Raw genomic sequence first — 23996 nt, 5'->3', positions numbered from 1 at the left:
CTTGTCACTCGCATGTTACGACTAAATAAATTATTGCAGAGACTGAATGAACAGAGAATTAATACATTTCACTTGCAGACGTCACACCGCTAGACAATTATTAATTAACCTTTGCTTTATCTCCGAAATATTTCCATAACGAAACACGAGGGTTAATAAGGCTGCGAGCGCCAGCTTGTATGACAACGCCCTATGCAAGGGACTTGACATTGTGTGAGGACTTACTATCACAGCTAACGTCTGCACGAGACTTGTGACCTTTGCACCAGCAGCCCAGTGACGTGTACAGCGTCTCTCTGAACTTTGAACTCATGACGTAATAGACGACGAAGTTTAGAGACGAGTTTATCGACCGAAATAGCCCTATGACCGCCCACATGAGAGAATGTAGGTTATAATACCGTCCTGTGTAGCTGAGGTCTGGCACTATGAAAGTGGCCAGCTGACCGCCCAGGTTAGGAATGGCGCACGCGATAAAGACGAGTGACGTGCCTATCAACATCCGGGTCACCGCCACTTCTTTACTCGACAGCCTCGCTTTGGATGTGGACACGTCCTTTGAGACCTGCGTTGTCTCCGATGTGGCTACAGAGTTCCTCCACGCCAGAGCGGACTGAAGTTTGACGGCGACGACGACTGTCGTGACGACGATGATGACGAAAAAGATGGACGGCAATGCAGTGGCGTAGACGAAGACGTCGACAGCTTCAATCACTTTCTGGTTATCCAGATAATACCTAGGGAAGTAAGAACGATATCTCTTATTCACCATTTATGTTTTCTTGTGATCGATGGCCTCTTGCCACTTTGTCTACACTCTGATGCATCTGAAAGATGTTTGCTTATTTGTTGTTTGTGTACCTGCTGTGGATTGAAATGTGTGATGTTCTCATGTGACCTACAGGTAACTATTAATACAGAGATTAATAATAAAAGCCTGAAAATGGGGGATCAGTTAGTGTTACAACATCATCATCATCATCATCCGTCAAATCAAACTATGTGATGTCACTAAATATGCCAGTTTTTGTAACATATTTTGCAAATTCGATGGTACTTACGAGGTTCGCATTCAACATTTCGTCTTCATCAACAGTCATACCTCGTGACGTAGAACTTTGTCTTGGTGGTGTTGGTGACAGGGTCCAGGACGCTGGCGGCCGAGAACCTGCCTATCACAATGGAGCAGAATCCGCCAATAAGGAAACCACAGCAGACGACGATGATGGCGGCCATGGTGGACGTCTTGAGCAGCCTCTTGGCGTGGAAGGGACTGACGACACAGAAACACCGCTCACTGGCGATCACAGCCGACAGGAACTGCGAGGCCCACAGGAACCCGACGAAAGCTAGGACATTTGACATTATACTTTTACTTCACTGTAAAAGGTCTGCAAGTATATATATATATTTAAAAAAAAAACTTATCAAGTCGACTACCTTTGTCCTAAACTTTTACGTTCATTGAATATAATCCACAGAACTGACCTTTGTTCTGCACTAGCCTACATTTCATCCCCTTGCCCTGCACTCCTACAAAGTGATCTTCACCTCCTCCCTACTCACTGAGTTAACCCTCCTGTAGTGCACTCGTCTACAAAGCTGACCCTCACCCTTGCTGTCCACTCACCTACAAAATGGATTTTCACCAACCAAGCGTCGAGGAGGAACAGTTCGCGCAGCTGCTCCTCCATGGTGAGGAGGGCGTAGTACAGGCTGACCACGAGGTCAGTGAGTGCCAGGGCAAAGAGACACAGGTTGATCCTCTCTCTCAGACCCTGTCTGTAGAACACCAGGGCGCTGAGCACGTTGCCAGGGATACCCAGCAGCAGCTGCAGAACCGTGATAAGAAAGGCGATGACCAGTCTTATCAAGCGGACCTCCTGGGCACATGGAAACAATAGCTTGGTCACCCATGAAAAAGTCATATTTGCATAGAGTAAGGAGAGGACACAAATGACAGCGGTGCCCAACTTTTTGTCCACCCGAAGGCCGCACTGGACATGATATAAAGTCTTGCGGGCCAGAACATGGCGGCTTTGCCAGGACCATGAGACCAAACATGAAATTATGTTGTGCCTTGTTAAAATGAGCGGGCCGGATGAGGCCCTCGGGCCGTAGGTTGGGCGCCCCTGGACGAGCTGGTCACGATATATTCACTTATCGAGGGACAACCAGTCTCTGTCACCAGCAATTCAATTACACTTTCTCGCAAACACTCTTTGTATGCTATAGAGAAAAATGGCTGAGACTCCCTAGAAATAGCAAAAACTGGGTTAGCTTGAAATCTGTCTTTAATGGCTGTGGATGAACCGACATGACAAAGTGAAAAGTCAAGCGTGAACAGTATAAGGGGACAGAACTCTTGCAGACGCTAACGCCATGCTACAGGTACTGGTTGTCTCCCGTGAACTGCGTGTGAAGCTGGGTCTACACCTCGACATGCTCACGACCTGTGCACACCCTACAAACTAAAGCGATGCAAGTAAGATGAGGCCTCACGTGTCACGGGACAAAGCAGGCAATGTCAGATATCTTTTCGATTTTGGTTTTTTGGTGTGTTTTTGTGAGAGGAACAGTACTAGAGCCGCTGTCATGAGTTTCACTTTTTATGAGCTGTTTTCACCCCATGTGCTTGTTTCTTGCTCGACATTTCTTTACATTTGAATGCCCGCTTAGAAATTGTGCTCATTTCACTGTACGCACGTGTGTGTGCGTTCGTGCGTGCGTGCACATGTGTATTCTCTTACCTCCCACGATATGAGGTCAGAGGGTACCGAAGTCGTTGTCATAACGACAAATTCTCCTTTTTTGCCACTGATCAGCTCCACTTGGGTGAGATGGGTGGTCATCAGGCCTGCCATTACACCGGAAGCCCTGTGTGTCCTGAAGGTCCCGACGTGGTGACATACAAATTGTGATCTCACTAATTAGTCTGATCATGTGATCTGAAGTCTGTCCACACGGCTGTACAGACAAAGTGTTCGACAAGTTACATCCTCAGCAGTTTAAGGCTATCTTATTGGAGAATAATTCTGTATTAAAGACTATATCTGCGGAATGTGAAGTTACATTCTGTAACAGCTTTAGAAAAATATGTAGCTTGGAATTTTTGAAGACCAGATTATCAGATGTGAAACACGATTGTTCTCAGACAGTCGAAAAAATACGCTTCAGGCATTTTACTCTCCTCTCGTTTGTTTCGCAAGATAGAAATAAAATGGAACAAAATATTGTTTTCTTTTGTCTTGCGCATGCACACAACACTTACTTTGTACACAAAAAACGGCCTGACTGAGGTCGTAGAAGTGTCCTAGAAAGTCTGTCTTAGAAATGATGAAGCTTGTGGCTGAGGACCTGTTATATAGACACCTACAACAACCACAGCAGAACTGAAGAGGTTGTCTTGTCTCATCCCCATAATGGTCTTTCCAAATACTTTCGTCAATTTAGCCAAAGGCATCATCACCACTTCTCTTTTTATTTTCCTGCTTTTGAGATTTTCAGAATACAATAGAGAAAAGCATACTTTGAATTAACAGCCGAATAAACAATGTCTACATTAGAACCTAGGCGGCACACCCCTTGACAAATATACTTTCGTATTTTTCAAATATAAAGTTTTTTGCTAATTTCCATTCCTGCTGTTTGCTCTCTGTTTAAATGTTGATTTGATTTAGTGAAAATATTGTTTGGCTTTGAGCACTGCCATCCCCCCTCCTGCCTCTGTTTGATAAGCTTTTAAATCTCTTTCACCTGTGCTGGTCCATCCTGAGGGTGAAGGTCAGCATCGTAAGGTCTGTGTCACCATCTCTTCACCCCGAGCTTCCCTGTCCTTACAGCAGCAACACAAACAGGAACGACAACAGAAGTCCAGCAACAGCCCAACGACCAGCAGTTTTTTTTTTTGTTTTTTTGTTGTGTTTTTTTTTGTTGGTTTTTTTTTTTTTTTCTTGCATTGGAGATTACTTTAATTTGTGGAGGGGGGAGGGAACACACCTCACTGATTCTAACGGTTGCTGTCACCACAGTTTAGTGCTTTGATCATGTGTTGTCCCCTCAGAAAAGTGGAGGAAATGAACGCCTGCAATGCGCAGAGAAGTTTTATTTGGGTGATGCATGTAGTGAACGGACCGCACTGTAGGAGGGGAGTGTGGATGTAGGAGGCTGAAGTGATAGACAACCCAGTTGTAGTGATAGGACAGGGTAGTCCTGTGAAGGTGGAATGATAGGAAGATACAGCGATGGAAGCATGAAGTAAAAGGAAGGGAGATTATTCAATATATTACAGAAGCTGTGCGTAAAACTGAGTAGTCTGATCTTGCTTTTCCTCCTCCACCTCATCAACATCAATATTATCAGAATTGTCTTCTTTTTTCTGCTAGTAACATCCCAGCAGTCTGTGTAGTTTTTGTTCAGGTGTTTTTATCAATTTAATTGTTTTCCAAATTTAACTTTATTTCTCCTTGTTGTCCTCACGGCAGCCATTGTTTTGTGACGTCATTGAGAGTGAGGAGGGTGAGGAGAGTGATGGTAAACAGTTCTTGACAGAGCTCGCTATTGTGCCAGGGGGCGCTGCAGCAGAGGGTAGGTGGCCGACATCCTGTGATATTTGCACAGCCATTCTGCTCACGAGGGTCCAACTTGATGAGGTCCTTTGTTTACAGATGGTCCCATCTCCTCGGCGACCAATAATTTGCTTTGCTCTTCTTGTTTATCCACAAAATCTCATATTCTTGAAATCATGGAGATTACTTCAAAGAACAGACGCTTTTAATTCAAGTTTATTGACCTTTTTTCATTCTGACTAGCAAATTGTTGATGAGCGTTCTTGTTTGCTTTCATGATCAGAAATGAGTAGAAACCTGTATTTGATGGCCTGTTTGGTCGAATTTTATTTTGTAACTTTGCTGGTGTGTTTAGAAGCAGTAAGCATAGAGAGACTGAATTACCCGAAATAAAAATAATTAATTAGATATCTGTCATTTGTTTGTTTCTTGTTCCTCGGTTCATTTTCTCTGTGTTTTTGTGTTTCTCTGTTTCTGTGTTTAAGAAAGAGTAAAGGTGAGTTCTACTGCTTCCATTCTCGTGAAAGTTTGTCAGGTAAAGTTTTTATATAAAGCAAAAGTCTTGGTAACCCGTTTGTCATAAGTTGAAAGCTCATGCCTCCACGTATTACTTCTTGATCTTTTAATTTTTCATTATGATTTCCTAGGATTCATTTTATTAATTTTATTATTGAGGATGTTGATGGCTGCGGACACAAGTCTTTCACTGGCAATGTCGACAACTCAGAGCTCACTGATAACACTTTATTGAACAACACGTCAGCTGTCGTCAAGAAATCCGTATAAAGGCACAATGGAGGAGAACCCTTACCCATCCAACCACACTATGCTTTAGTGTATCATTTCAAACGAAAAGTCAGTGCGACAAACAATAGCCGCGAACATCACAGAAAGTTAAACATAGCTACAGGCATCACAAACACATCAAATAATAACAAACAACCCAGACTTCATCTCTTCAGAACAGTTAAACTTCATCATCGGGCTCCAGAAGGCAAGAAGTCATGAAAAGTGTCAAGGTCTGATAGACAATGATGTTGAAAACCTTCCGAGGACTGAAAATTAGTTGCCACCTTGAATGTGTAGCTGTGTGAGGTCACCGCGATGACTAGCAAGAAATTATCACAATAGGAGACTAGGACTGGAAAGTTGCAGTCGGTTCTGACAGACTGGAGTCTGTTTAATGTCGGTCTGTCAGCCGGGTACTTTATGGTAGCATACACATTATCCGTTTGTTGGTCTGTTTGAGATTTGTGTTGGTGATAACGCGTGCTGATGATAACATGTGTTGGGGTAACATGTGTAGAAATGTCGTTGGTGACAGAGATGTTGGTGGTGATAACACGTGTAGAAATGTTGTTGGTGATAAAATGTGTTGGAAAAACATGAGTGCAGATGTCGTTGGTGATAATATATGTAGAGATATCGTTGCCATCATCATTATTATTGCTTTCATCACATCCACTTGTGCTCCTCTGTAGTCGAAATCTCTGTCTGCTGACGTGTACTAATCCCTACATTTATACAAATTTATCGTGATGCAGTGACTAAATGTTAACATCACTATGCCAGGCATGTAGCCACGGACACATCGGTGACAGTAGGCACAATAACGGGCGATCGCACGAAAGTTTAAGGGACGGAAGTGACGTCACCTGTAAATAGCCCAAACTCTGGCTCCCTGTGGGGCCTGGTTGGTTAGATTGGCTTGTCTTAGCTTTAAATGAAGAAGGAAATTTTGTTTCTAAGAACATTAGACATTGATTGTCTTCTCGCTCAAAGGACATTATCATTTGCTTGTCACCTCAATTGCTGACGTGTCATACCGTGTAAACACCAAAAAATGCTGTTTGGTTTCAATAGTATCTTATTCATCTTAAATTCGTTTCTGTGTATAAATTCTCACTTTATTACTTTACTTTTATTTATTCGCGGTCACGGGGTCACGAAACCCCGAAATACTAGTCAATTGTCATCACAAGATTGGGACCAAAACATTTCTCACTTAGGATGGTGATCCACGCCACCCACACTCCTCTCCAAAGCGGAATGGACTTCATAAATTTATTTATTTCTCTGATTTTGACCTTTTCGTATTTTATAAAATTTCTAGTACAAATAATTACAGAAAAGAGAACAAGCATTGAAGGTAGACATTTGCATGTTTTTTTTAGCCTGTGTCGACCTTTGTATGTCGCGTTCTAATGTTATAGTCGGCAGATCCAATGATTTTATAATGATGATTAATAAAGCTGCATTTGTAATGTATTTATTGTATTCATTGTATTGTATTTATTGTATTGCATAATCCGTGGGAAAAAAAAAACAGGAGCAGCCTCAAGAGCAGTCGTGAATCATTCCGTGACTCAAGACGCGCGATGATGAAACCTTGAAATATTACAGACTTGTAGAGTTAAATATACACAGAAATATATTTTTAAATTTTCGTATTATAAACTAGTGTTCGATCATCTGTTTATTGGCGGGAAAATGCATTGAACGTTGAACTGTGGAGTAAAGATCTTCAAATAAATATTTCTGTACAGTATTTTTGTCCTCATGTGGCAGAAGCAAAGGTAGGACAAAGACCAAGTGGCTGTCGCTTGTAGAAGTGAGACCTGGACACGGCCCTCCCCACACCACACCAACCCTAGCAGCACAAGATGCCGAGGACACATGGGTCACACGGAAAGTATGTGAGACACACACCTTCACCAGGACACACGTAAGGAAGACAGCTCTGAGGTCATGGCAACTATTAGAAATAATATTTGGTTTTTATTATTAGTGTAGTTACTATTGTCGGTCCACCCGGGGTAGCAGAGTATTCCTTAAGCGAGAGATTTGGTCATGTCTGAGGACACGACATTACAACTAACGTCTGGACGAGACTTGTGACCTTTGCACCAGCAGCCCAGGAGCGTGTACAGGGTCACCCTGAACTTTGAACTCATGACGTAATAGACGACGAAGTTAAGAGACGAGTTGATGGACCGAAATAGCCCTATGACCGCCCACATGAGAGAATAAAGATTGTAAAACTTGCCCGTGTAGCTGAGGTCTGGCACTATGAAGCTGGCCAGCTGACCGCACAGGTTAGGAATGGCGCAGACGATAAAGACGAGTGACGTGCCTATCAACATCCGGGTCACCGCCACTTCTTTACTCGACAGCCTCGCTTTGGATGTGGACACGTCTTTTGAGACCTGCGTTGTCTCCGATGTGGCTACAGAGTTCCTCCACGCCAGAGCGGACTGAAGTTTGACGGCGACGACGGCTGTCGTGACGACGATGATGATGAAAAAGATGGACGGCAATGCAGTGGCGTAGACGAAGACGTCGAGGATATCCATCACTTTCTGGTTATCTAAATAATACCTGGGAGAGAACAGAAAACGACTTTTCGTAATAAGATGCTGGAAGGATGTGCGCAGAAATTAATCGTATTCGTACTTCTAACATTGTGGTGTCGAGGCTGTCTGTACTAACTGTGACACACGCTCCTATGGCTTTCGGTGCTTTCCCGTCTTTAACAGCCATACCTGGTGACAGAGAACTTTGTCTTTGATGTGTTGGTGACAGGGTCCACAATGCTGGTGGCCGAGAACCTGCCAGGCACAGCCGCACAGAATCCACAGAGGATGAGAGAGGAGCAGACGACGATGATGGCGGCCATGGTGGACGTCTTGAGCAGCCTCTTGGCGTGGAAGGGACTGACGACACAGAAACAACGCTCACTGGCGATCACCGCCGACAGGAACTGAGAGGCCCACAGGAAGCCCACGCACGCTACGAAAGGCATTAAATATTATTGTTTATTATAGAGGAACATGTTTTAATCAAGATTTGTTTTTCTTATCTGTCTGTCTGGACGTTTGTTGTTCTGACCTGCTGTCAACTTACTGTTGACTTTAGCTCTGATTAAATAAATACGTAAAAACCAAACTGCATCTTTAAGGATTTCGTATACCTGTGGTGACTAGTCCTGGTGATTATAACTATATGATCATGTTTACTATGCAATACCTCCACCACCTTCATCAAGCTGTTCATCCACAGATGTAGTAGTTTAACATGAAAAGTTCTCTTTTGACTAGATTGGAATCAGGTTCTCGTGCAGACTATAAAATTTATGTTAGTAGTTTGTTCACATAATTTTCAGTTAGAAGCTGTTTTTACTTTTGTTCTGCACTCACCCACAAAAGTGACCTTCACCCCTCCCGACTCACTGAGTTAACCCTCCTGTCGTGCACTTGTCTACAAAGCTGACCCTCACCCTTGCTGTCCACTCACCTACAAAATGGATTTTCACCAACCAAGCGTCGAGGAGGAACAGTTCGCGCAGCTGCTCCTCCATGGTGAGGAGGGCGTAGTACAGGCTGACCACGAGGTCAGTGAGTGCCAGGGCAAAGAGACACAGGTTGATCCTCTCTCTCAGACCCTGTCTGTAGAACACCAGGGCGCTGAGCACGTTGCCAGGGATACCCAGCACCAGCTGCAGAACCGTGATAAGAAAGGCGATGACCAGTCTTATCAAGCGGACATCCTGGCAACATGGAAACATCAGTTAGTTTGAGTGGAACAATAGTTTGATTGCATGGAAACAACATCCTCATCACATGCGAACAGCAGCATAAAGCACACGGAAACAACCAGAAGTCACTGGAACCATGGAATCACTGATGACACAGATGTCAGAACCTGGCAACATGGAATCAACAATCTGACCAGACACATGTTTACTATCGCATGGAAACAACGGCCTAACGACAGATGTATGTCATATCACAGAAAGCAACTGTCCAGTGACAGAGATGTATGAAGTATCCAGATGACAAATAAAGGTCGTTGTGAAAGCCTTACATGCATCACATGGAAACAAAATACATTGTCTTCAGACATAAAACAAGAGACAGCTAATACGAGGAATTTTTCTTGTCTATGAAAGCAACTGTAGCTTAGTAAAACAAACAAACAAATAAATAATGACAACAATCTAAAGAAAGGAAGAGTACACTTAATTTTGTCACAAACTTTCGCTCGTTTCCTGTGATATTTCATTCGTCACATGTCGCAAGTGAACTGATGACAGAAACTTGTTGCATTTGTAGTGTCAATGTTTCGCTGCAATATTGCCCCATGTTATTGTTTGTCGGTGTTAAAGAAACAAGTTGTGTATATATATTTATAGAAATATGTCTATAAATATCACGTCTTGTTTGTCGACGTCAAACCAATCATTGTTCTGGACGTTGCTGAAGAGGAAATTAAACTTCAGTAAACATGCATTTTGTCTTCTACCTGCCAGGATATCAGATCAGACGTGCCACCTGCCAATGAAGCAGTTGTCATAGGCACACTGCAGTCTTTACAGACCGAGGTCTGCTCCATCTTGTGCAGATGACTGGAGCTGGCGGTGGATAAGTCCTCCATCAGGCTCGGCACATCGTCCACTGGTGCCTGTAGTCTTCTCCACACACCTACACCTGCCTACAACTTGCCAAAGGTTCCACAATGTGTCCCTCGGTAACTAAACTGTGGCCACAGCTCAGTTCAACTTATCACAGACTCCGGGAGTCAGCACCGGCGCCACGGGCAACGGTAGTCATGGAAACGTGTGTTGTACGTCACTGGCAGAGCAAAGGTCAGGTGGAGCGCCTCACGCCGTCACAGGTAACATTGCTACCTGTCGTAGCCCCGACTTGTAGGAGAGTTTTTTTCCTGACATTACAGAGAGTGAAACAATAATTATATATTTTCTTAGAAGACCAGACTGTTAACAGTATTTCCTTCAAGCGTAAAATAATATTTTTAACAGGTGACATTCAACTCCACTTAGAGGCTGGTGTCTGCAGCAATTTATATTATTGTTTGCTATTTATTTGCTTATTGTTTTACTTATTCTGCTTGTTAATCTTTTTATTTAATCCAACCGTTTTTTTTTCTTATTTTTTGAGTATAACCAAGCAAAACTTAAAGGCTTGTATGAGTATTTTATACTTTTATATTTTTATTGCATATTTTATTTTTTAATTATCTACTACTTAACAGTATGTTATATTTAAATACTTATGTTTTTATCTAGTTATTTAATTGTATATAAATGTTTAGTCGTGTATTGTTTACTTTTGGTATTCTTTGTACTTGCACACAAACTATAAATAGAAATAAAAGCTTTAATTTACATAGTTTAATATAGCTTGTATAATCTTGTAGATAATGAAGCCTCTGCATGATTATGTCTGCATTTTTCATGAATTAGGAAAATCTTGTGTTAACTAAGTGTGCAATATGGCGGCTACAAGATGATGTTGAAGTGCTCATTATCTGCCTCATTATCATTATCCTCTAAAGTACATCAAGCGGTTGATGTCGCCTCTGTACCAAACTCATCCCACCTGACACATTTCTACAGCAAATCACTTTCGGTGCTGACGAGTTGTCGTCGCATCACGAACTTGCAATACTGGACTGCGAGCAGACGATTTTTTTTTTCTAGTTAACTACTAAAACGAGGCACGAGACTACAAAGCTTCCGGTTTAGTCATATTTATTGTTTAGGTTTGCGGAGAACTTCTCCAAGAGGCTAATCTTGGTCTCAGCAGACAGACAGCAGTCACCTGTACACATCCATGGTCGCACTTGACTGCACTGTGTACCTGTAAAGGGTGACGTCACACATACCTCTCCCTGTCTTACCTACCTGTCGCGGACCTAACCTGTCTACGTCTCCTGTCGGTCAGCTGCAGAGGGCAGCTCTTATGACCACGTCAGTCGCCGTAGTCTGGTGACCGATGACGACACCCCGATATCGGGGTACCTGGGAGTGGAGGTGGGGTAGTGGGGGCAGGTGCAACCTACACGAGTGCGTTGGTGTCAAGGTGAGAGAGCACATGTCGTCTGCTTGCTCGCCCTCGCAGCTTCATCGTGAGACCCTCGGCACCTGTACCATCGTTAGTGGCATCAGCTTCCACTTAGGTGAGCGAAAACACTTTCACAGTCACGATCTCCGCACCTGGTCTTCCACGATCACAGTCATGAATTCACACGAGTATCACGTGAACACAACTTGTGTGATTTTAGTTGAGTTACACTTTAACTAAAATGATTATGGACTTTCTAAAAGCCTTCTGCTGATAATAAGCTCGGCTATACTGGCATCTGTCTGCCTGTCTGTCTGTCTGTTTGCCTGTCTGTCTGCCTGTCTGTCTTCTTCCACTCCTAGATGTCTGTTTGCATCCTCTAGTATGTATTACCTATCCGCGTTGTCCGTGGCAGGAATATTTCAGGTGTGATGATAAGAAAGGATTTATAAAGCACACGGGCAGCCTCAAGAAGACTTTTAATGACATTTTAATCTTTCTTGAACAGTTTGCTTTAGTTATGACGAACACAGTAAAGATTTCTGTGCGGTTTGCCAATGGCAACCTGTTTCCTCAATATTTCAAAAATTTGCTGAGGCTTAGAAGGAAAAATTAGAGTAAAACAAACTTCTCTAACGCAGGTAATTGTCTGCTAGCACTGAAGGCACCAACCACACCTTCTGCACAAACAATTCATCTTCAATCCTCTCGTCGTATTATTGAAATGTTTTAGGAGCTCAATTAGGAGTGTTGGCAGGTAGTGAAGGCCGCTTATTTACTTCATCGACACCACGAGTTCGTGAAAAAACAAAGTTTTCTTCTCATTATAAAAATAAAATAAATCACGAAGGATAATTTGCATCTCGTGCCAATTTTTCGTTCTTTAATTCTTTACCTTCCTCTTCCTTTCTCTCTCCTTCATCCTCATTCAAACGACCCTTTCGTCTTAAATAAACACACATTCATGTTGGTGTCCGCAGTCTCTCTCGCCTCTCATTGTATCAGGGTTTTAATGAGCCCCTCCTCCCTGCCACTCACTGCAAGTCTGTCAGTTGACCTGTCCGAGACCTGAACTCCAGCCCCTCAGCCCCAGTGCATGCCGGTCACTTTGTATGGCATCATCGTGTGTCATTTGTTTCCTTGCTGAGATGAGGAGTCTGGAGTTTACCACACGTGTTATTACAACAATTGTATCACACATTACCATGCAGGATTATTAATGTCGGTCACACATGTTTACCAGTCTGTTGACAGCAATGTTTATCATGGCGGCCATCAGTTTATCACACGCCGCTCTCCCAATGCTAATATACGACTATTCCAGCTTGTATCCCACTTTTCCATCGCAAGAATTTCACAAGTTTACACATTTCCATCAAACACTTGTTACACCTGTTATCGCCTTGTGTATCGCATTATCTTCACGTGAATTCAATGTTCAGAGAGCCCTATGCACCGTCCTCAGGAATGTTGTCGCCGACTGCTGTACCTGCGTGTGCTGTGTCCGTCTGTGAACATGTGTGAACACTTTGTTTTTGACTTATTACTTTGCTTTGTGGAGTTCTATTTCCTTTTAACTTTGTGCCCACATTGACAGGTGAGTGATGTACGGAGGGTTCTGGAGGGCAAGTCGGTGGCAGTGTTGTCAGTGCCAATGGCATGTGTCATTTGTATGTGTCAGTGAGCGTGTTCTGACAGTCGACATGCCGGGTACGGGTGTCAGAGAACTGTGGGTGGGAGACACGGGGAAAACAGGAGTTGACAGACCTGCTAGAGTACCGTCTGCACACTAGTCGAGTCACGTGATGGCCCCACAAGCCACTCCCCCTGCTGCTGCTGACCCCTGGTGTCAGACTGACAGGCTCGAGTGCATGCTGTATCTTTATCTTCGTGGAGCCACTCGACCTAGCGGCATGAAAATTCCAGGCTGGTGTGTAACCTTTATCTGAGACCCAGTCCTCTACCTCAAGGTCCAGAGCAAAATCATGGGTTTTCAATAAACATGATCGAGAAAGAAAAGGGTTTAACTTGAGATGCACGTTGTAAACATGTAAACTTGTTAATAGGAATTTTGTACAAGATTTTTCAACGACAATTGACATCAACAACCACTCCCCTTCAGTGATTAAAAGCTGCAAGACCAATAGACGAATTAATTGTGATTCAAGAAAGTTCAAAGACCGCACTTTTGCTTCTGTTTTCGTAAATTCTTCAAACCATCCTTTATACCTTCTCAGGACCATCAGCAGTGTCGGGGATTGGAACCGTCAGGCAAGTGTCATTGCCAGTGACTATACAAGTATTTCTCACCCAGTTCCTTGACCCCACCTGTGTGTAGCTCTTGCCTGGCTGTGTACTAGCCTCAGAATGCTTGTGTAACAGTGTAGCGGGTACATACCATCTATGAGTGACTGTGTAGCGGGTACACAGAGTGGTGACACCACCTAAATCACATCTGATATGTGAATAACAATGCATCACAGTACTTTCCCCGCCAACAACAACAGGCTCAATGCTATTTTTTACAAAACACATTATGAGTACAAAGGTGTCCAAAATGTCTTACACATTCATTCAAATCAGAACTGTTTCGCTCCCTCTCTCACACAAACACTTGGTGTTCTCTGACAACAGCTGTGTTGAGTGGAGGAAGTGCTTAGTTTCTGTACTGAGTGTGTGAGGGGTGGGCGGGTAGCTGTGGTTCTCCCACCCGTCACCTGTGGTGTGAGAGGACAGTCACAGGCTGGATGGTCCATGGGCGTCTAGAGGACATTTAAACTGACATCCAGGAGCTAATTAGTATTTTCTCGTGTAGGAACACGCAGATGTATTGACAGGTAGGTTTTTAAAATTTTTATAATCTTAGTTAAGCTACGAAAAACATGTTCAGAGCGCTGACCACCCGACATCCTCAGACCACCACATCAGGATTTCACAGACTGAACAAAAGACAAGCTACTCAACGCACAGAAGTGAGAGAAATGGAAAACATGTTTGTAGTGAAATGAAAATGGAACCCTGGTGTTAAGGCTGTGGCCTCAAATAATGACTCACTGCTATACACGGGAATGAATGGTTAACAGTAATCAGTGATAATAGATAATGAGAAGTTAACATCATAGACAAGTTAACATCTGTCCTTTCAGTCTGTCATTCACAAACACGAACAGGACTGCTCAGCAAACTGTTACAGCTGGAAAAACTGTTACAGCTGGTGAGCGACTGGGGCTCTGTTGTTAGAGAAAGAACCGAAAGATTTGTCACCGAGATGATGAATTTTTATTGAGAGATTAGCAAGGCATCTATAAACAAGCTTGGTCAGTTTTGTCACAAAATGCCAGTGGCTATATCACTATGATGCCAGTAACTATAATTATCACTATAATTGCAGCGACTATATCACTACACTGGTATCTTTACTCATTTTACTTATCATGCAAGTGATGTTTGGCGAGTTGCTGTTCTCTGATGTGGTTTGTGTTGTTAGTTGACTGTGTGTGGACTAATGACCTGGTATTCAAGTTGTTCGGTCTTCAGCAATAACTCTCCTTCTCTCTGTCACTCTCACTGGCGACTTCATCCACTTCGTCAACTTCGAAAGTTTCTCGTGTTAACAGCTCAAATATAATTAACTTAATTACATTAATGGTGTGGGCTTAGTGACAGACTTCACAACACGTGTGCGCATGTACACAAGCCTTCACACACACACACACACACACGCACGCACGCACACACGCACGCACGCACGCCTCCACACTCATACACACATCTTGCAGCCCCAATAATAAAAAGGGGGAAATAAAAGTGAGAGGAGGAACTGTGGGGAGGAACACACCTGAAAGATCAGGTTTGGGTTCCATTGAAAGGCCTCTAGAGTCTCTTCAGGACAGACAGACAGACAGCAAACTGTACACAATGGTGCCGGGAACATGAATAATCGCCTCACTTGTCAAGTCCCATCAAAAGTATTTTCACTACACACTGACTTGTGGGTCTGCCTTCAGTTGTGGTCACTCCACGGACCTAAAACTTTCTTGACTGTGTGAACAACATGTAGGATGAGTGTTCTTCGCATGAAAGCTGTGTTAAGGCAGTCTGCAAGTTCATCTTTCGTGAGTTGATCAGAATCAGCTGTGTCTTCTCTAGTAAATAATGTGTGTTAACATTTGTCTTGCAATTGTTTAACATCCCTCCCAACACCCACTTCCCTAAACTCAAGAACACAGAGCTGCTCGCATTTTTTCTGTGATGTATCCAGGCATTTCGAAAGTGTCTGCTGATCTGGGATCACTTCACTTTGATATTTTCATTCTGTAAAATTTTCATAGTTTATTGAAATCAGTTGAAAGAGATTGCATTCCAAGATATTCACGAGGAGGTGAAAATATTTTAAACCAATGTTTTTCAGGGCCATGTACTGTGTATGCGGAGGAAAGACTAGCAACCTCAACCAAGAAGTCTTCTCTAGTTTTTCCTTTTATTTCCGACCTGAACATGCATTACTTTAGTGTGATATGGAAATGTAAGAAATATAAAGCCTCAGTGCTGCTCATAATTGTTGGACTGACTTTGTTTCTCCTTAATTGGTCTTCTCTCCTTTCTTTTGATGTTCGCTGTGGCATACACGACACCCAGGATGAAAATGTACATACAGGGGAACAATCTGGAATTTCAATGGGAGAACTTGAAAACGCTTTTGAAATTCAGTCACAGAAGATTCTGGACTTTCTTCAGAGTCAGAACGAGGCCTTGCTCCCTACAGCCCAGCACCTGCAATGTCCCAGCCTGTGGGAGGGGGATATACTAGCAATAAATAACTCCAGGAAAGATGCAGGAGGCCATCGGGAAAAAAGATGAAAGACTATTTAGAAGAAACACTGGACTGCACCAGCTTACCTTCGTAAATCTGGCTTTCGTTTGGCAGCTGTGTCCCAGGAGGAAACTGGTTTTCCTCTGGCATTCAGCCTCCTTGTGTACAGAGATGTCGATCAGGTACGTGCTTGTACATTGTATTATCCATCTTAGTGCACTGGATGCGGGCTCCTCCTGTTTCTCTTTTGTCGGCACAGGATTAGTCAGGGACTGTGAGTGTGGGTGGTTGTTGTGCTTCATGAATGATGATAATATCTCCATACTTTATTATAGCCATAAGCGACTAACATATTTTGTAGACATATCATTAATATCTATAAATTTCATTAAGATTCATGCTGGGTTACGGCTTCATTTGGAAATCTTTGTACACTACAGTATTTACTCCTCCAAAGTGTTTTCAGGATGGTCCTTCGCGAATCTTCCTAGCCTACTTCATGATGGTGTGAAGTTCATTTCCTTTTTTTTTTTTCTCTCACTTTCGGTGAATACCACCAGGTGGTGAGGCTGTTGCGCGCCATCTATCGGCCTCACAACCTGTACTGCGTGCACGTAGACCGGAAGTCCAACGAGGCGCTGCAGGCCAGTCTGCGCATGGTCATCGCCTGTCTTCCCAACGTGCTGCTGGTGCCACGAGCGATCAACGTCACGTGGGGCTCCGTCACCACACTCGAGCCGGTACGAGGATGGTTCAGAGTTCAGTCTTGACCCAGACTTTAAAGTAATGAGAGACACGACAGAGGTAAACATCCTGACACCCAACAACCCAGGTCAGTTTAGAAACTAACTGCTGAGGATTTCAACTAAATATTAACATTTAAAATCATGGACCACCCCAAGACTAGAACCTACCCCCTTAACGTCTTTTGAATTCACAGCATCTTCAGGGTAGATGGAAGGTGGCCTCTTGATTTCTTGGCCAGGAAAAATTACAACCTGCCACCTGTAGACCAATGAGCCTTCCATTCCTCTTACCCAAACATTAGCAACAACTGTTAAAGCAGATTAAACATTTTTGTCAAGCTAACAGTCTCTTCCATTTCGTTCTTACAACAAAGTATATGGAAGGAAAAATAAAAGCCAGTTGTATCATACAATACCTTACAGTAACAAATAATTCAAATATCCACATAGAAACGAGTGTATTTTTGTGGAGTATTTATGGACGAAGACAATGTGTAGGGTACAGTTTAGAACACTGGCATGATAAAAATATCTACAAAGCAGACATTCAAATCAAGATAATTATGATTTAATAAAATCTGTTTTCCCACAGATAAATATCGGTAATGGGGATTGTCGACGATGAAACAGCTAATCCTAAAAGAAATATCCGCAAGGAGTGTTTATCCCACACAACATGAAGAGTGAAATCCTCTTAAATGTATCAAATGTCTTCCAACAATTGAGAGATATTTCCTGCCAGTCCTAGCTCAGCATGAAAGGGTTAACACCAGTAACCCTCTAGAGCCGAAGATTTAGGAATCAGTAACATCCATGGGAAACCTAAATGACAGACCAGCGTGACTGACAAGGACTGGCTTCAAATTCTCTAAAGCTAAGACAATAAAGTTGAACACACCAACCTCGACATAAACTATATTCAATCAACATGATACTAAATGTTGACAAGTACACTGACCAGCTTACAGAGACAGACTGAGTACAAATACCCTTATTGCCCACTGGGTGTGTCGGTCTGTGCTCCAATATTAAAGTGTTTTATGCTCGGGTATCCAAATATTTCGGGTGCGGGATTTGTTTGACACCTGTATGGCTCTCTAGGTGATCCCCCCTATAAGCTGTCCCCAGATAAAAAGAAGTCAGCACAAATGTAACATTATGTGGTACTGAAGCAAGAAATCTTTAGAAAGGTCAGGTCCATTTAAGCGAATAATTGATACTTTTGAATGAGAACTTGCTTTTTCTTTTATTCCTCCCTTCCTCACCCAGCATATGAGCTATCCTGCCCAAGTGTACAGGTCAATGACACTCGCCAATGAATGCCTCTCGCCAAGTCTGCTAAACAGGAACACAACAAATACAAATCCATATCAGTCGAATCAACCCTGCCAAATCCGGGTGGAAATATGTAGAAGATGTTTATAGGCAGAAGCACTTAATTACCAGGGGCTCACAATTTTAGGAAATTCGTTTGTTTGGACGCAGCATGGCTGACACTACAACTTGTGTACCTCCTGGGTTCTCCATCTCTTCAGACTTCATTAGAATTACCATTTAGTTGTCAACAAACAAATAAATCCAAATATTTAGAATGCATACATTTATACTTACCTCAGGAGACCTGCATCACTAAATAATTGTAGTGAAGTTTCAATTTTCATCTTGACTGTCATTAAAGTGATATATTCATTGAAAGATAAAGAAAATATTTCCGTATTTATTGTGATTATATTTGATAGCCATGAAGCTGAGTTATTTCAATCGGGAAATTTTTCAATGAAGTCCTTTATTATCGGCAGGAACTGGAATGCATGCGGTTGCTGTGGAAACAGCGCGTCAAGTGGCGATATTTCATCAACCTGACAGGTCAAGAGTTCCCCCTGAAGACCAACAAGGAGCTTGTCCATATTCTCAAGACTTTCCGAGGCGCTAATGACATCCGGGGTACACACAACCCGTAAGACATAGTGTCCACTGTTACTGTGTCACAGTAGTTAGCACTCTGTCATGTCTTCAATAAACTGTCTCTTGTTACCTCGCGCAGTTAGTACAGTATGTTGAATTAATAACAACTACAGTGTTGTAGTAGTCACGTGTCACCGCGAGACCTCTAGCTACCTGTGGCCTCGTCCTCCTGCTGCCTCATGCTACTTGATGTTTGTTCCTCATCCCCCTCAGCGACTTCCACTACCGCTGGAAGAAACATCTGCCGGCTCCCTACAACCTGACTGTCAGCAAGGGGTCGGTGCACATCGTTGCGTCACGTGGTTTTGTGGACTACGTCATCCATAGCCTCGTATCACGGGAACTACTCAAGTGGGTGACGCCGATCTACATTCCTGACGAGATCTTCTTCAGTACCCTCAACCACAATCCACATCTCGGGGTACCAGGATCTTATCTGGGTAAATGAAATTTAATGTTGTTCTACACTACAAATGTTGTTTCCAAACTTCTTGGTTTACAGCAACAGCGTTGCCTCCCTCTTCCGCCAGGGTTAGTAATAATGTATTCACCGCATGTCTTCCTCGCGTGAGGTCAAGGTTCACCTCAACAGTCGGGAAGCGGCTAGGCCGGGGTAAGAGTAGCATAGCCTTGTATCGGGTTCTGGCCTAGTCTAGTCTCAGCCTGTGAGGCGCGTGCTAGCCTGCTACTGACGTCACTTGTCGAATGTAAGGTGAGAGGTCAGGAACGGTCGTGTGGGAAACAGGCCCAGGGCCTCATAAAATGTGGCGTGGGGATAAGTGTCTATATATCGTCAGACTGCTTGTGAAGGAGAGAGTAAATACCGACCCAACCATCACAACGGGGTACTCGGTGCATGGAAATGGACACCGCGCGGTGTGGGAGGCATGCAGCCCCTTGTCATTCCTGTCCTGCCACCACAGCCTTGTTTACGCCCTTCTGCCCTCTTTCTCTCTGTCCATCGTTCTTTCTATTTGGGTACTGGGGTGGGTACCTAAAGCTTGCATGTCATTTCAACGTACAAGTTGTGTGTGTACATATCATTTCATGTTATACACAACATACAAGTACATAGAAAGCAACTCTCTCGTCTGTGGGTAGTTTGTTTCGGGGAGGGAGGGAGGGAGTGGGTGTAGAAAAGCTTTTCTGACCTGGGTTTCGTTTTTCAGACATTTTGCAATGGCCTTTCTGTTGTTTCATGGTGTCTCGTGCTCTCACTTCAATCACGCACCCAGACTGACATTCGCATGCTCTTTCGCTCTTGACAAAGACTAGTACATCCTTGTCTGCAGGTCATACCTACTTAAATACAAACACATATACATATCTCACTCAACAACCAATGTACTTCACACACAGCATCCTTGAATCATCTGACAAAACAGCCCGTGGCTGGAAAGAAAAGGAAACGTTTTTGCAGGCATTCGCTGACAGAAATGCCCAATTTGCCAGGTGGTCAAAGTACAAGGCCCAGAGAACTGAATATCTGACATTTTGGCGAACGTTGCCTTGTCTCCTCCGCACGTGCTGCCTGACTGGTGAGTGGACCCACGCCCACCCCTGCTCTTGTGAGTCGTGGAGGGAGTCAGTTTTTCATCTGGTTTTATTTTTTATGAAGATTGAAGAGTCTTGCTAAGGAAGTATTCTGTGTTTCAGGGAGCATTGAAGAGCCTTTCAAGGCCACGTTCGTGCGTTACAAGCTGTGGAACACTCCGCGGTTCCCGCACGTGCAGCCATGTGACGGTCGCTGGGTCCGCCATATCTGCCACTTCGCACCCGGCGACCTGCCGCGGATGATCGCGTCCTCCAAGCTCTTTGCCAACAAGTTCTCCTACGACTACATGCCGGCCGCCTATGACTGCCTGGAGGAGTGGTACTGGCACAGAGTCCACCTGGAGAACTCGGGTCGCGCGCTGCCATTGAACCTCTCCGTGTACGCGACCTCCAACCTCGTCACCCACCGCTACACAGGCCCCGTCAGGGTGTGGGACTAGTGGGGTGGACACCCGTCTCGGCCACCTACACGTCACCCAGCTCCAAGGTGTGGGACTAGTGGGGTGGACACCCGTCTCGGCTACCTACACGTCACCCACCGCTACACAGGCCCCATCAAGGTGTGGGACACAACATGTTTCTAAAAATTAAAACTGTTCTAAAGAAACAAATTTAGAAAAATTTTCTAAAATCGTGACTATGCCATGTAGATGTCTTGAGCGAGCTTCATCCTACTGCGCACGAAACGCGTGCTGACAGGAACGAGTCTGCAGTTTTAGTTGTTGTTGTTGTTGTTGTTGTTGTTGTTGTTGTTGTTGTTGTTTTGTTGTTGTTGTTTTGTTTTTTGTTTTTAAAGTTAATTGTATTGTGTACTGTGTTTCTATGAAACTAATTAAATAGGTGTGAAGCCTAAAAGTGTTTAAAATTTGAAGTGTGTAGTGCCCCTGGAGCACTTGGACTAGAACTATGGTCGATTGTTGGCGACTGCTTGTGAGAAAAAGATAAAGTCCCCATAAAGCAACACCTTCACCACAGTATTGCCAGTTAGTAATCATCCTGATGTTTGTAAGCAATAACATGATTGAAGTCAGCCTTCGTAGTATTTGAGGTGGCAACGGCATGTTCAAAGGTCTGAAAGATTGCTGAAAGACGTATTTTTGAAGAATAATTTGCTTCACATATGTTCACATGTATCAAACTAGCAATATTCTATATGTTTTCATCTCACTGCTTTTCGAGAAACAGCCTCAGTTCATTCTCTCACCATCGTCTTAACACCAATGTTAGGCGACATAGCAATGATATGATCCATAACTTTAAAAAAATGTTTAGGGAAAATCCGTTTTCATTACAAAATGTGGCAAGAGTTCCCGAAAAACACACTTTCATCAGACGACTTCAGTCCTCCCTTCTCGGCAATGGACCAGAAGACCAAAATCACGAAGCAGTCGATAATTAAGTCAATGAACACAATGGCAATCAGATGAGGCAGAAACACAAACCTGACAAACACGTGACATCGGTGGAACGCTGAGAAGTTGTGTTAAACTGTTGGTCTACCCGAACACACAATGTAATTTTAACTAAAACACAGGCTTGTTTACCGAGCTTATTGGATATCTTGCTTGATTTTTAGTTTAGAAGTTAAAAATCCTCTTAAATTTCTTTTTTGCAGAATTTAGAATTTGATATTGATGTGATGCCTTCTTCTTGTAATCTTCTTCCTTCGTCTTTTTACGGGCACAGCGGTTAGCATCTGTCACCAATTCAGTGAGGGTTGGCAGCCCTGGGTTCAGATCTCGTCTTGGACACGGTGTTCTTTCTCTGCGTTTTGCGTCTATTTACATGGCTGGCAGCCTTGCCATGATATTGCCTTAGTTGCTGCTAGGGGTAAAGCACCTACATCCCAATATCCTCCCACTTCTTCCTTTTACACACCTGTTTACATCCACGGATAATCATGTTGTATTCGATGTCACGGCCGAGACGCAGGGGCTACTTTTGTGGCGAAAATGTAAGATAAATTCATTTAATTCATCAGTAAGTGTTTCTCGTTTTGCGATCGTGTGTGTGTGTATATATATATATGAGGCTTCAAAAGGTCGTCATGCAAGCTTAGGTCAGTCAAGTGGCTAGTCATCCAGAGAGCGCGCGCGCGTCGTCTGCAAAATTGATCAAACATTACTCCAAGGGAAGTAACTTTTACTGTCGTCCTAAACTCAGTTTATCGGAGTTGTCTCAGCAAAATGGCGACGTCCAATCGTGACAGCATGGCGCCGATGGAGTTTAATTCTGTTATCACTTATCATCAACCCAGGGTCGGTTCTACCATTAGGCAAACTAGGCCTGCTGTTGGTTTTTTCAGATAAATAATGTGAGGGGAAAATATGTTCATAAAATTTATTAATGACATTTGCAGGAAATCTTTCTTCTGCCTAGTGGGTTGACTTCACCACTCTAGTTTCTCAGCTCATGCATTACAGGAAAAGCCCATTATTCGAGGACATGTTTGCAGTGACCAGCGGGGAAGAAGGGGTCGGAGGAGGGTCGGCGTTGGTGGATGGGGAAGGGGCCGGTCGAGAAGAATGTATTTGTGAACTGAACTGTTGTGTAACAATGTATCTGTGAACTGAACTGTTGTATAAGAATATATCTGTGAACTGAACTGTTGTGTAACAATGTATCTGTGAACTGAACTGTTGTGTAAGAATGTATCTGTGAACTGAACTGTTGTGTAACAATGTATCTGTGAACTGAACTGTTGTGTAACAATGTATCTGTGAACTGAACTGTTGTATAAGAATGTATCTGTGAACTGAACTGTTGTATAAGAATGTATCTGTGAACTGAACTGTTGTGTAACAATGTATCTGTGAACTGAACTGTTGTGTAACAATGTATCTGTGAACTGAACTGTTGTGTAACAATGTATCTGTGGACTGCACTTCGCCGCACAGTGCAGACTGTCCTACAGCCACGTGATGAGAGTTTGAACAGATAAGTTTGCATACTTTTATGCGCTGTCATATAGCTGTGTGCATTTTATTAACACGATTTGTATGTCTTTACCTTAATTTTATTTCCTTAATTAAAAAATATATGAGATCAACAACGTTGCAAGACAGACTTATTTGGCTGTCCCCATTATATGTATTGAGTACGCCTTTTGGCATATACGTAACTAAATTTAAAGGCACTGATAACTCTTTGCACCGGCCCTACATAAACATATCTACGTATATATATATTAGAAGGTGTTTATCTCCGGTGTGCCAGCCCCTACTTTCATTTAAAATATTGTCAAGTCTACATGCAGTGTGACAAATGTGGGAATGTGACCATCCATGCCAACGACTTGACAAAAAATATAGGTACCATACGGGCATCTCCCACCCCGCGACACACACACAGTGACTCTACACAGCTCTACTCAGTGTCTATACACAGTGTATTGAAATAAAACACACACACACACACACACACGTGTTAGTGACTCTGCACAGCACAACCCTGTCTATACACAAATAAAACACGTGTGTCAGTGACT

The 23996-nt window shown here is 43.3% G+C and overlaps 3 protein-coding genes across 3 annotated transcripts; 1 reads left to right on the top strand and 2 right to left on the bottom strand.

Moving 5' to 3' along the window:
* Positions 1–190: 190 nt before the first annotated feature.
* Positions 191–3916, bottom strand: LOC112554327 (G-protein coupled receptor daf-37-like). The gene is made up of 4 exons (XM_025222065.1): positions 2751–3916; positions 1631–1883; positions 1103–1349; positions 191–737 (listed from the first exon to the last, which is right to left on the bottom strand). The coding sequence occupies exons 1-4, from the start codon at positions 2862–2864 to the stop codon at positions 191–193; spliced, it is 1161 nt and encodes a 386-aa protein (XP_025077850.1). The 5' UTR covers positions 2865–3916.
* A 3371-nt stretch (positions 3917–7287) lies between these two features.
* On the bottom strand, positions 7288–10714 carry LOC112554710 (G-protein coupled receptor daf-37-like). Its single transcript, XM_025222682.1, has 4 exons — positions 9870–10714; positions 8862–9114; positions 8111–8357; positions 7288–7946 (listed from the first exon to the last, which is right to left on the bottom strand). The coding sequence occupies exons 1-4, from the start codon at positions 9999–10001 to the stop codon at positions 7400–7402; spliced, it is 1179 nt and encodes a 392-aa protein (XP_025078467.1). The 5' UTR covers positions 10002–10714; the 3' UTR covers positions 7288–7399.
* Positions 10715–11461: 747 nt separating this feature from the next.
* Positions 11462–23741, top strand: LOC112554326 (beta-1,3-galactosyl-O-glycosyl-glycoprotein beta-1,6-N-acetylglucosaminyltransferase-like). The gene is made up of 6 exons (XM_025222064.1): positions 11462–11546; positions 16359–16426; positions 16805–16984; positions 18790–18947; positions 19169–19395; positions 20612–23741. Exons 1-6 carry the CDS (start codon positions 11462–11464, stop codon positions 20947–20949), a joined length of 1056 nt encoding a protein of 351 aa, XP_025077849.1. The 3' UTR covers positions 20950–23741.
* The last annotated feature ends 255 nt before the right edge of the window (positions 23742–23996 follow it).

The sequence above is a fragment of the Pomacea canaliculata genome, linkage group LG13 (assembly GCF_003073045.1).
Source record: "Pomacea canaliculata isolate SZHN2017 linkage group LG13, ASM307304v1, whole genome shotgun sequence".
Lineage (NCBI taxonomy): Eukaryota > Metazoa > Mollusca > Gastropoda > Architaenioglossa > Ampullariidae > Pomacea > Pomacea canaliculata.
This window is presented reverse-complemented; position numbering and strand designations above follow the sequence as displayed.

Bases quoted from the DNA above. Each gene is read 5' to 3' on its own strand.
- LOC112554326 (XM_025222064.1), top strand. From the start codon at position 11,462: ATGTCGTCTGCTTGCTCGCCCTCGCAGCTTCATCGTGAGACCCTCGGC. The intron at 16,985-18,789 runs GTACGAGGATGG...TATTATCGGCAG, and splicing joins CCGTCACCACACTCGAGCCG to GAACTGGAATGCATGCGGTT. The intron at 18,948-19,168 runs GTAAGACATAGT...CATCCCCCTCAG, and splicing joins ATCCGGGGTACACACAACCC to CGACTTCCACTACCGCTGGA.
- LOC112554710 (XM_025222682.1), bottom strand. From the start codon at position 10,001: ATGGAGGACTTATCCACCGCCAGCTCCAGTCATCTGCACAAGATGGAG. The intron at 9,115-9,869 runs GTAGAAGACAAA...CCATGTTGCCAG, and splicing joins CTGATCTGATATCCTGGCAG to GATGTCCGCTTGATAAGACT. The intron at 7,947-8,110 runs GTATGGCTGTTA...GTTCTCTCCCAG, and splicing joins ACAAAGTTCTCTGTCACCAG to GTATTATTTAGATAACCAGA.
- LOC112554327 (XM_025222065.1), bottom strand. From the start codon at position 2,864: ATGGCAGGCCTGATGACCACCCATCTCACCCAAGTGGAGCTGATCAGT. The intron at 1,350-1,630 runs GTGAGTGGACAG...CAAATGTCCTAG, and splicing joins GGTGAAAATCCATTTTGTAG to CTTTCGTCGGGTTCCTGTGG. The intron at 738-1,102 runs GTATGACTGTTG...TTACTTCCCTAG, and splicing joins ACAAAGTTCTACGTCACGAG to GTATTATCTGGATAACCAGA.